Raw genomic sequence first — 13,204 nt, 5'->3', positions numbered from 1 at the left:
AAGAAAAAAAAGTGTAGCAGTCCCATTACATGAAGGACAAATACATGCATCTGATATAGTATTTTTTTTTTATTACAATTAGGCTACTCCAGAAGCAAGAAGTATTCATATGCAAATGTTTGTTCAATTTAAAAAGTTTAACTAAACGATATTAAATGTCCCCTATTCCCATATATGTCCCTTTATACTGCAGTTTCAACATCAATTTGCTTATTGGACCATGATTGGCTTTCTCGCTGTGATGTTATAAAATATTTATGTAAGTATGTGTACATGTACCTTAAACTCAAATTGAATGTGAGTACAGAGAACCTGGAATGTAACAACGAGCAAATCCCATTGCTGAGCAGAAGTAGACTTAAATTATTAGCAATATAATGCCTTGTTAAAGGAGTGAGGCAGTTTCATAGTAGCACAGCTTGAGGACACTTCAACATGGCAGAGAGGAAAGTTGTCATTGACGGAGAGAAACACATTCCAACACAGCAGAAAGTAATTCCCCTGACAGTTTAGCTGTGATAAAGGGTTGAGTTTACAATTTAGAGCTCTGTTTTCACACCTATGCAAATCAAACCTTCAACTTAGAGAGATTCTCCGTGAGGGAAAGAGACATTTGATTATGCAGGTTTTATGAATACTTGTTTCTGACTGAGTATGTTTTGTGAGTTGAACATGTGTTGCATTTGGGTAAATGTCAATTATAAGTAATAACGGCAAATGTGACCCTCTGTCTCAACACCTGCATAACTCACATTTACCAACAACCATATATTTTATAATAAGATTGTGATTACACAGTTTGTGATATGTTTCGCCCTCTCCTGGCAGTCTGAGTGTCTAAGACTCCAGAGATGCTATTTTTTTTACTTGACCTTGATACATCTCATGCCATTCTTGGCTTGAATATACCTTCTACCTCTGCTTAAAATCAAATCTTAAATTTGAATTGTTGTCCATAGTTTCCATGAAATTATATCAAGAGACATCAGTGAAAAAAACAACTTTAAAAACAATACTTGTTATTAAAAAAAAAAAAAATGATTTAATAACTCATGAAACAAGTGGAGTAGAGTTACACTGAAAGGTTCCAAACACTTCATATAAATAAGTGTCTACTGAGCTATCGTACGCAGTTGTGGCTGATTGTACTGTTACATTTTCAATACATTGTATTTCTACTCGTTATTTTCTACAAATGAGAAGACACTGATTTGTTGAACATCACTGAAAATACAGCTAATCGTTTTTGTTTCAGTCAAAGAATAATCTATGGCTTGACTTCAATATGATACACTTGACAGTTCTTATCAATTAAACTGATCCTACTTTCTGGTTGAGAGCTCTTAAAAAAAATGGGATCTCAGAGGTAAGACCTGTTAGATAAAGTTTTGACTAATGATGATAAAAATGTCCCCCAGGTTTCAGTTAAGACTAAATATGTGTGCCATAAATATGTAAAGTATCTGATAAAATATTACCCACTTTTCACTTTTGCACAAAAATGATTTGACCATTTAAAAATTGCTTTGTCCATGAAAACTACTGTAGTTGCTTGCTATGTGATCGCTGGTGGAATTTAAGCCCCCCACAGTTCCTGAAGGACTTTCCACACTGTCCGCAGATGTAAGGCTTCTCTCCTGTGTGGATGCGGAAGTGCCTGGTTAACGCCCCGGAGTGACGGAAACACTTGGAGCAAACCGAGCATTTGTACGGCATCTCTCCTGTGTGGATGCGAAGGTGAGTCTTGAGGTTCTCCAAGCGGTTGAACTCTCGGTTGCACTCAGTGCAGCGGAAGGGGCTGCAGCCCGGGGGGAAAAGCTGCAGTTTGGGCCTCTTGTCTCCATCTACCGGCGGATAGCAGTGCTGAAGCCTCAGCTGGCACTGGCTGTGGTGCCGCCTTAGCAGGCTGGGCATGGCGAACGACTGGCCGCAGGACTTGCAGGCGTAGAGGTTGGTGACGGAGTGGCCGAGGTTGCGACTATTCCTCCTGTGGACATAACCCTGTGGGGGGGCTTCTGGGATGGGAGCTGGTTCTGCCAGAGGGAAGATGTTTGGTAACTCTGTGGAGAGAGATGCTAAGAGATTAGTGGTCATATGAGTTTCAAACTTTTTTATTCACTTTAATGACATTTATATTTAAAAACTAACTTTTCCAGTCACAGATAATATGATAATATGAAGTGTCCACTTTTTTTCTATAAAATTTGCCATAAAAATACTCAAATGCATTAGTTTGAGTCTATAATTTATCCCACAGTTTTATCCCACAGGCCATAAGACTACTTAACGTCTGAGCTTGCACTATTTTTATTCTTATTATTTTATGTCTTGTAATTGCATTAAGGAACCTGTGACCAACGTTTTTAACTCGTATAAACAACTACACTGTGGTTGTTTTGAAGTCTAAATGCCAAATTTGAAGTCTAAATGCTGACCTTTAGCAATTGATTGCACGGAGATGATGCAGTAGGGCTGTGCAATTAATCGTATTTTAATCGCAATTACGATTTTGGCCTGCCACAATTACGAAAACAACATAATCGAAAAAAACGATTATTTTGCTTTGCTAGGTTGTGACATATTTGATCTAATTTATTTTAGTCTAATTTATTTTTATTTATCATATTTATATATGTTTAGTAGCTTGTTGAAGTGTGCTCCAAAATATTTGTTGATCTTGTTTATTGGTATTTATTATTTTGATATCATTTATTTTTGTATTGGTTTTTCAGTTGAATTATACGTTCAGGGTAATCAACAGTTAAAAAGACACTGTTCAAATTATTATTTGTATTTGTTTTAAAGTTCAATAAATGGATGTTTTCAAAGTCAATGAATAATCGTATTTAATAATCGTGATATCAATTATTGACCAAAATAATCGTGATCATGATTTTTGCCATAATCGCACAGCCCTATGATGCAGTCTAAATTGTCACATGAATATAATGCAAACTGGCTGATAACATAATGTTTGTAGAACTCATCCATTCTACAAAGGCAGTAAATAATAAGGCAGGGGTCTAAATGGCCGTCAAATTAAACATCAGTATGGGTATATCTTTTATTTTAAGTGCACTTAGGTCGAAAAACTGTTTTAGAGGAAAAACAAAAAGATAAAGAATATAATAACAAAATATATATCTCATATCTGAAGAGTTGGCCCCACAGGTAGAAAAAATTAAAATGTTGTGGTGTATTCTGCGCTAATTGTTTTTCTTCTTACCCTGAGCCAGTCTGGTGCAGGACAGAGGAGCGTTTGATTCGACGATCTGTCCCTCCAGCACTTCTGGTTTACACTCCACCAGCATTTCAGCCTGGATCGCTGACATGCAGTCCGGGCTGAAATCCTCCACTTTCATTGAGTCCAAACAGAAGGCTGAATCGTCTTCCCCCTCTTCTAGGATCTCCTGCTTTATTGTCACATTGTCTAAACTAGACTCTTCATCCACACTGGGAAATAGTGGCGAGTAATGAGCGGTTTGTTCTCGGCATGGCTGGTTGATACTTTCTACCCTTACCAGACGGGAGATCTCATCACTGACTTCTGTAAACAAGAAGATCAGCAGTGAGCAAAATTACATTAGACATGTTACTGTGTTATTTACTTGAGCACAATTTGTAAACTCTTAAAATGTTCAAATAAAAGGTTTGATTTTTATAGATTACAGATTTTTTATATTTACATTTTGTTTGAAAGGCATTAGAGTACATTGCAAAGTTTAGACGCTGCATTCTCTTGGTAACAAATTAACCAAAATTCTCCTAAAAACATTTGTATTTTAAAGATGGTGTACATGAATTACTTAAACTAATGTGACCCACATTTAATTTAAATGTTATTGTACCTAATATATAGTCATTATACATTTCAAACGCATGTGATTACAATTCAGCAAACAAGATTCTGATAAATAAAATATTTTAAAAGAATGTTTGAACAAAATCCACTATTATCTGTGGTGCCTTTTCTAATTGTCTTCTTCTGTGATGTTTACTTTCACACTAAAACAGTAAGAGTTGGACAGTGTTACTATGGTAACGCAAAATGCTGAGAGCACATTTCCAATACGGTCTAAAGCTGAGTTAATAAACGCAAAAACAGAACTGGTCCATCTATTTTCTCAAAACTTCTACAAAGTATTACATTTATAAATAAGTGAATTCCTCATGATGGCAGCTTTAGTCCTTGATACACCTACTTAATTTAGCACATTTATTTGATAGAGGCTTTCATCCTTTTTTATTAATATTTGATTGATTATAAAGGGCCATGTTCATGTCATACTGCAAAATGAGTCAAAAAAAGTCAGTCCCATGTGAACATACAACATCTTTTCTGTGTCACATCATGTTAGGCAATCATGTTCTACTTTACCTATACAGGTAGAGTGGTAGGAAATGAAAGCAGCTACCTACCTTCAGTAAAGGCAAGCAGGCAGGCAACAGCTCCTCCATCATCTGCTCTCTCTGAGGCTGCTTCACTGACATGCTGAGTGTTTGAGTCACCTGATCTCTGCTCCTCGTGTGTTGACTGGGGGTCAGGGAGCTGGTGTACACGGCTGTGAGTCTGACCTACTACAGGAGCATGACCTTTGACCCCAGTGCCACTAAACACGATGTCCACATTGGGATTAGAGCTTTTCTGGTTGCATTTTAGGTGAGGTGGCTGATCTGTGCGGCTTGTGGCGTTCAAGTGCTGCTTGGTACGAGGAGAGCTACCACCTCTTTCCTCCAGCTTAGCTTCAGCTCTCTGCAGTCTTTGTTTGAGTGACTCGTTCTCTCGTTGTATCTCCGCATAGGCATCTCCTGTGGCCTCACTTACGAGCTTTGTCACCTCTCGAACTGCGATTTCCACAGCCACTTCAAACGCGCCATGTATCGCTGCCACAAGCTCCTGTTGCAGAGATAGAGCCGCTTCGGATCCGGTTGCTTTCAGGCGCTTCTTGGCCCCTGCCAGCTGAGGCTTCATGGTGCATTCAAAGGCAGTTTAACCCGGTGCAGGGATGTTGTTTTATTAGGAAAATCTCCTTTCGGATCACTCGATTTCTCAGCTGTAGATTCCTTGTGGCGATACCTCCTGACCTGTTTGTGAGCACCCACTTCCGCCGACAGCTTCTGACACCTACTGGTGCAGAGGCGCAACTGCACCACACACACACACAGCCCCCCACACAGGCACGTGCAGAAGATGGGGGGCACGGGCCCAAATTCAAAAAGGGAACCCTGGCGATTTCTGTTACTTTCATATAAATCTTTTCCTGGAATAGATAATTTTGTGACAGTTTTAATGCATATTAAAAATATATGTATTCAAAATAGTACGGTGGCCGGCAGGTGCAAACGCTGAACAACGGCCAAAAACGCATACATAAGCAGGAAACACCTGCAAATAATGAAATTAAAAACAAACAAACCCTGAAAACAAATACAACAAAAAAAAACGCTGCATTTACAGAAATGATGCAAACTAAATACAACACACAAACCCTGAAAACAAACGCAACAGAAAAACGCTGCAAATACAAAAACGACATGCAAAGTCAAAAACACATACAAACCCAAAAACACATACAAAAAAAAAACATACCGGAAGTGCTCCGCCACCAGGCCTCTAGGGGCGCGCTACGTGGAACAGATTGATGTCTGACCAGACCATGGATGAATAATAAGAAGGACCAGACAGGGGGTGTTTCTCAATGTCGAGGAAGGCTGCTCCAGAGCCACTATTTCAAGCATACTACGGCCCAATCCCAAACCACTCCCTCGACCCTACCCCTCCGTGACGGAGTGAACTCCGTCTGTAGCCACACTCGCAGCTGAATGAGGCTCCCTCCTGTCAGATGGAGGGAGTAAATACAGCGGCAAGCTTTGGGACAAACTCCCCTCTCTCCGGCAGAAACAGGAAATGCCGTAACTGTATGTAACAACGGTTTCAAATCAGCATCTCTTAGACAAAAAATGTAAATTAATAACTCAAATAAAACTCCAAACATCTTTCATTGTGTTATTTTTTTGTAAAGCTCTTTTAGTTTTAAACCTGATGTTTATAAGCTTCTTAGTTTTTGCAACAGTCTGAAAAAATACACAACTTTATAATAAAATGCACACATTTACCTTTTTCTAGACTAAACACAGGTAGGATCCTAAGTTACAAAAATATGAGGTTATCATGAGGTTGTTAACATCGCAATTTATCAGTGGATGTTTGCTGGAACTACTTGTAAACAGCGTGTTTCTTGACGGACACACACAGCGTTGAGACCGGTCAGGTAGAGACCGGTCTCCAGTCAGCACCGCTGCAGACTCGCTGTTTGAGGGCTTGATAGCCCACTCCCCCTCCACACCGCTCCACACTCGTTGGTTTGGAACAGCACTTAATGTGGCAGACCCTCCGCGCGAACGAGCAAACGGAGGGGTAGTGTGTAGGGGTAGGGTGTAGGGGGCGGTTTGGGATTGGGCCTACGTCATCGAGTGCCGCCGAAGGACTGTTCCAATGTCCAGCACTTGGAATTCTACCGAGGCCGGCGTACTTCGTAGCGAGAAATTTCGAGGCTGAACATGTGTAGACTCGGCGGTCTTAAAATCCCCACAATGCTTTGCACACGGACCAATTTCCAAATCTTTGGCGGAAATCATGCTCCATTTAAGGCGGGGCCTCACACCTGTTAGCCTGTTCCACAATTCTTCGTTTTCCGAGGCTATGAAGGATTCTTGCCTCGCTTCTGAAGCAAGTGACTCGGAGGTACATGTGCTACCAAGCAAGCGTCCTCGACATTGAGAAACACCCAGAGAGAACGAGCAAGTGATGGAAATCGAAGCCGGAGGAAAGAAAGTTGATTTAAGTGGACAAAGTCGATATATAAGAAGGTACGTTTTGTTTTGTTTTTATACAAAGAGCGTCATATTTACGCAGCTAGCGTTAGCTTGTTTGGTAAAAGAGCTTGCAAGAGACAGCATTGTGCACCTAAATGTAACTCTTGATATCATATAGATATAGTATAGGTGCTACGAGAGGAGTTGGTTTATTGTGCCCCAATGTAAATCCTAATGTGAGAGTTAAAAGGACGCTCAACAATATAATGTACATCTCACACAAATGTTGTGTTTCGATGTAATCCTTTCTGATTTATGTCAATGTAATAATTCAGGATTCAAACCAACATTTGATGATAGGTACAGACGGAGGGGAATAATTATTTTAAATGTTATACTTGTATCAATCATGACACTTTTTTTTTTCTTAGGTTACACTGGAACATCTTCAAGTGAAGAGGACAGTGTGGTCCATGTCAATTTGCCATCTGGAGACAGTCCCCTTTCTGACACTGTGAGGCTGACAAGTGAGCGGCCCGACCAAGTAAGGAGGCAGAGGCAGAACGTCCTGATACAACCCGGTGTGGGAATTTATTCATCATTCGTACATGGTTGACAACATCAATATCCCCATATGACTGTCTCCAACACTATCCCTCTCCTCAATGAGCCTAACATGCCACCCTTTATAGGCCAATCAATTGGACCGTACCATCAAAAGGGGTGGCATGTGCAGAGATGGTTAGCTCAGATAAGGAAACCAGTTAAATAACAATAAACATTTAGTTGAGAATAACAAACATCCATTAATTAAATTATCCCTCATTAATGTATGAAAAGAAAAATATTATAAACCAACAAGATCAATGTACATGATATAAAACCACCCCTGCCTCCATCCTGCTCTTTTAACCCCATCCGGAACGATAAAAGAGGGTTCGCCGCTTCCCCGGGGACTCTTTACGGTGACGGACCTTGGGACCGGAGACGGGGGCCCGTTCTCATGTCTTCAAATGTCCCTCCTCGACTCCCCTCCTCGACTCCTATCCTCGAGACTTAGTCCCGCCCACAGGAGATGCGAGCGGAGGAGCCGAGGAGGGGAACCGAGGAGAGAGGAGGGGAAGCAGCAGGCGGTTAGAGAAATGAGAACTCCTCTCCTCTGAGCGGTCATTTTAAAGAGACGTCCATTAATGATGACAGGAGGCACAGCAGCCCTCTGTCTGATGGACAGATGTGTTCATGACGACTTATATATTTACTTTTAATTCATTCACAGTGCGGTATAATGAGACAATAACAGGCTACAGATGCGGACATACACACAGACACACAGACACACACACACACACACACACACACTGTGTATTTCGAGAAATGAGATGTCCTTCAACATGGCGCGCTAAAATTCATTTCCGGGTCACTACCGGAGGACCGAGGAGTCGAGGAGTCGAGGAGGGACCATATATACAGTCTATGGGAGGGACATTTGATGACATGAGAAAGGGCCGGGAAAACAGGTGGAGATGAGTGTTATGATGTTAAAGGTCCCATGTCATGGCCATTTCTACTGATCATATTTCCATTGTTGAGGTATACTAAAATAGATTTATATTGTGCAATTTTCCAAAATCACATTGGTTTCTCATACAGCATCTCTGTATAGTATGTGTATTCACTCTCTGTCCTAAACGGCTTGTTGGAGCTCCTTCCCCCCCCTACCTATGAGCCCAGTGGCCGTCTGCGAGACAGCGAGACACAGCGAAACCCAGCCGAAACCAGCCCGAACACACACACACACCCACAGCCTGGCTGGGAGTTTGTGTGTGTGCTCAGAAATAGGCGGAGCTGCAGCTGAGAAAAGATTGAGTGTGTGAGTGTGTGTGTGTGAGGAAGTCACAAGACTTAACCTAACGGCTACGCGGACGTAACGTAACGGCTCCACGGATTTGTCGATTTGGACCAATGGGTCCATTTGGGTATGGGCACGTCACTGTACCCAGGAAGAAAACAATGGAAAAAGAGAAATCTCCAACGAGGCGTTCTGGGGCAGCATAGACAGGTATTTTCTGTGTTAGAGTTTTACTCGCTACAGGGTGTACTTTGAGGGTTTGTGACTTTGCAGACCGTTTACATGCAGAAAAACCTTCATAACACACAAGGGGACGGGTAATAACCGGAAAAGCATGACATGGGACCTTTAACTACTGCAGCGATGTTATGACAAATTGATAACCGAAATGTATATTGCTTAGTCTAATCTAAACATCTAATGAATTCCTAGAAACGCTAATCACATTTTGTTCACCCATAGGTTGGCGTGCCAATCCAGCCCCTGACATTAAGGATTAATGTGTTCTCATACTGACGTCAACCATTCAATAAACGGGTTTGAACGCCACACAAGCTCTTGTCCTCTTTTATATCAAATGCTTCCTGTGCAATGTTTTACCGCGGAGCAAATGAATATACTTCGCCAATAGTGAAGCTATATAATACGTAACGGAGACTGAGATCTACGGCCCCAGAGATCACCTCCGTTACAGACACCTTGGTCAGTTTGGATTTATCGTGGCATTTATTCTTAATTAAAGTGAATTTATTTTATTTCAGTCAGTCATTTGTGTGTATGCAGGTGTGGTACATTCAAAATGTTCCTAAAGTGAGCACTCCAAGAATCGACAACAGTTTGCCAGAGTAAAATAAAACATTGTCAACATATTATGTTGTGCCACAAGAAGCAGAATGTTTTAACAGTAGTAGTTTGAATATATTTTTTGTTTACCTTTATCAGACCTCTCAGGCACCCACAACCAGCGTCTGATCGGGTAAGACAAATTAAAAATGTAATAATGCCATGTAGGTTTGAATTTGTGAACATTAAATCAATAAATACCTTTGTGTGCTAATGACATTGTCAATGACAAATGACAATTAGATCAACTGCACTTATTTCTTAGGTAAAAATAGGATGGAGCACCAACCCCATTCCAGGAAGTGGTCCAATCTGCCCCGGGTCAGAACAACTTCTATAGGTAAACGATGTTGACAGTTGCATCGTGACACAGTTGTTTGGTGTGTATCTTTATTTTTACATTTGTTTGTTTGTATGCCTCCAATCACAGTGGGTAACATTGCCAGGAAGCAGAAAAATTATACTTTTATACATTTCCAAATGACACCCACAACATCTTACATCTTAGTGAAGACTCATTATGCAGATTGTTCCATTTCAGAATAATATATATTATATGTTTTAATTATAATTATTGCTGCATTAAAGTGTTTATCAAAGCTGGTAACCAGAGGTGAGAGTAACTAAGTATATTTAGTCAAGTACTGTACTTAAGTACAATTTTGAGATACTTGTACTTTACTTAAGTATTTACATTTTATGCTACTTTGTACTTCTACTTCACTACATTTCATACGTAAATCGTGTACTTTTACTTAACACCTTAACAAATTTGGATTAATGATGTGAAATATAATCAACACTTAAGACTTTAGATAAACCTGGAGTAAATTCACAAGCTACCCTGCAGTAAACAAAGTCATTAAAACTAGCTGCACCTTTACCAGCTCTGATAACACTTTACAGTTGTTCTCGATTGCTAACACACAAAAATTATACATAAAGCACAATCATTTTTAACTAACACTCAAAGAGCAAAACATCGGCTCAAATCTCCAAAACTCTAAACACGTTTTCAGTTTTTCACACAATTTGCAAATCAACATGGCACTTTTTGCAAACCACTGCACATGTTTCTCCACGTAAGACACAGGAATCTGACATAAAGTCACGTGTTAGCACATACATAACACTGATATTCAAAATGCCTCACACATGGACCAATAATCAAGAAACACGTTCCACCTGACCAAACACCTGATTGCATAATTGTTGGCTCATCAATCAGAATGTTAGCACTATAAAAAGACCACAGGTGAGTACTTTCTTACTGCAACAATGGACGCCAACATGGAAGCATGAGCAAGAGGAAGAGGAAGAGCTGGGCTGAGAGTGAGAGGAGGAGGAAGAGTACTCTCTAATGAAATGAAATGTTATCAAACATGGTTTGACGATGAGAGGCTGGACAGAGGGTTCAGCCTAATCTAAGCCGATTTACTGTTGCCTCTGTAATCCGGACACTTAGACTTGAAAACAGGTTACCAGTTTTCAGCTCTGCATAGTTCATGATATATCAGTGCTTATATCTGTTGTGTGAAACGTATTTACTTCATTACTGTAATTGAATTGTTGGCATGTTGCATACTATAACTGCACAAAACATCCTGCACAATTTACTGTGGTTAACTTACTTTTATGCAACACAGACACTGACCAACCACTATATCTTTGTTGTTTATCTGAAGGACTGAGAAACAAAGAGGTGCAGGTGGAAGGCTAAGGATTTCCTATGAGGCACAGGAAGCAGCAGTTACAAACTGGGTTTTGGCAAACAATGCCATCACACTAAGAGAGATCTGAAGCATAGTCTATGTGCTGAGATGCATGTTGCACAATGTTATTTTTGAATAAAATGGGATTTATTTTTCATTTCTTCATTTACTGTATTTCTGTAAACTCAAGCCATTTTTCTCTGCAGAAACCTCTATGTACAGAGCATAGCCCATAAAAGATGAACGTGCTTTAGATTATGCTCAGCAGTGTGTAGTTGGGTGGCCAAACAATCTAGTATTATGAAGTGTGTTAAATTTGGTGCAAAAGTTTGCATTTGGTAAGTGTTTATGTAGTTTTGAGTGCAGTTCTTCATTTAGCAGGAGAAATGAGGTGTTTTGCACTTTGGGTGTGGGGTTTTGTGAATTGTGTTTAGTGTTCTGGAAACTGAGCAATTAAAAAAAAAATGTAATCAGTTTAATGAATCAATTATAATCACATCATATATATTATTCTGAAATGGACCAATCTGCATCGTGAGTACTTTTGGTTCTTTAAGTATATTTTGATGCCAATACTTTGTAACATTTTCAAAGCAGGACTTTTACTTGTAACAGTATTCCTACATCACTCTGGTACTTGTACTTTAAAGGTGGGGTAGGAAGGTAATTCACTTCAGAAACACTTTGTTATATTCCATGGAATGCTCTTAACATCTCGATAGGCAATGAATACATTAAATGCTTTGACAATACATAAAAGTCATCTGTGGAAGCCGTGGTGCTGTAAAAAGCACGACCAATCATCTGAGCCGGCCCGGCTAAAATAACTGGATGGCCTACCTACACTGTCAGCCTTCCATCTCGTGCCCTCATTGGTCATGTGCGCGTCCGTGTGTGTTGGAGGACGAGGGGCTCTGGAAGTCTGAAGGAAGGCGCAGATTTGTTCCGGTTGTGTACTTTCAAATTCTAGCGCACTCGAGCTGGTTTCTCCATTCTCACCTACCCTAACACGATATGAGTATTTGTCCCACCTCTGCTGCCAGGTAAGGACACAAATAGAAACAAACTGACAACGTGAAATTGAGAAACATTTTTATTATGTTTACAAAATATCAGGAGAGGTTCAAATAGCATTTTTGACATCAGGAAGTCTGGCTTTAACACATGTAGGTAAACTGTGCGTTCATGGCCTCATCCATTAGCCACGGCTTTTATAATAGTCCAAGTGCGCAAGTATCCATCCAGAAGGCCCGAGGATGGTCACAGTCATCACCGTCAGCACGAACATAGATTCCTGCGAGAAAAGAGACATTTCACTTGCACAATTTTGTTTTTAAAACTTCGTCAGCTACACTTTAAAGGGAGGACAGTTAGCATGTAGGTCACTGAAAAACGTATCAGGGCTAATTTAGCTAATTTACCGCAGCGCCGATCTTATCTTTCGGTGGTTTGGACTTGATATACGTTGCTCGTTGTCTAATCATCACATCTGCTCGGTTAGCAAGAGTCCATCGAGCCCTCAGCAGTCCGGCAAAAAGTCCACTCATGTTTGGCTTTAAAAGACACAGGCCTGTTTCTGCTTCTGACACCAGATAAAGCACCGTTGGAGGTTTTTAGGGGAATCCTCCCTCCACGCGCACCTGAAGTAACAATGACACACCTGTTAAACATCTGATTTTAATTAGGTTGCCTTCAGGCTCTATAAGAACAAAACTGAAAAAATGAATGATGAGTTCAGGGTCCAGGCAGTTCTGTGTGACAGAAACGGTTCTTGTTCTTACAGCATTTTCTAAACAGCATTAGCCTGTATTCAAAGAACATATTTAAATTATTTTTGTTTAGCCTTTTACACTCGTGCCAAGCCTTTCCACCTTTATTTTTTAAACAAATACGTCTGACACTCCCTCTACACTTTTAACTTTATTTTTTTACTTATTCTTAATGCACCATGTTCCTTAAATATATTTATATTCAGTGTACAGGC

General features: G+C 40.2%; 1 protein-coding gene and 1 long non-coding RNA gene across 2 annotated transcripts; both read right to left on the bottom strand.

Annotated features, from left to right (window-relative positions):
* Positions 1-1,015: 1,015 nt before the first annotated feature.
* Positions 1,016-5,108, bottom strand: LOC117474507 (zinc finger and SCAN domain-containing protein 12-like). The gene is made up of 3 exons (XM_034120330.1): positions 4,420-5,108; positions 3,227-3,547; positions 1,016-2,060 (listed from the first exon to the last, which is right to left on the bottom strand). Exons 1-3 carry the CDS (start codon positions 4,970-4,972, stop codon positions 1,540-1,542), a joined length of 1,395 nt encoding a protein of 464 aa, XP_033976221.1. The 5' UTR covers positions 4,973-5,108; the 3' UTR covers positions 1,016-1,539.
* A 7,187-nt stretch (positions 5,109-12,295) lies between these two features.
* LOC117474772 lies at positions 12,296-12,880 on the bottom strand. The gene is made up of 2 exons (XR_004555114.1): positions 12,642-12,880; positions 12,296-12,514 (listed from the first exon to the last, which is right to left on the bottom strand). It is a non-coding gene; the product is annotated as an uncharacterized LOC117474772 (long non-coding RNA).
* Between the last annotated feature and the right edge of the window lie 324 nt (positions 12,881-13,204).

This window comes from Trematomus bernacchii, unplaced genomic scaffold (assembly GCF_902827165.1).
Source record: "Trematomus bernacchii unplaced genomic scaffold, fTreBer1.1, whole genome shotgun sequence".
NCBI lineage: Eukaryota > Metazoa > Chordata > Actinopteri > Perciformes > Nototheniidae > Trematomus > Trematomus bernacchii.
The sequence above is the reverse complement of the archived record's forward strand: the minus strand, read 5'-3'. Positions and strand labels throughout refer to the sequence as shown.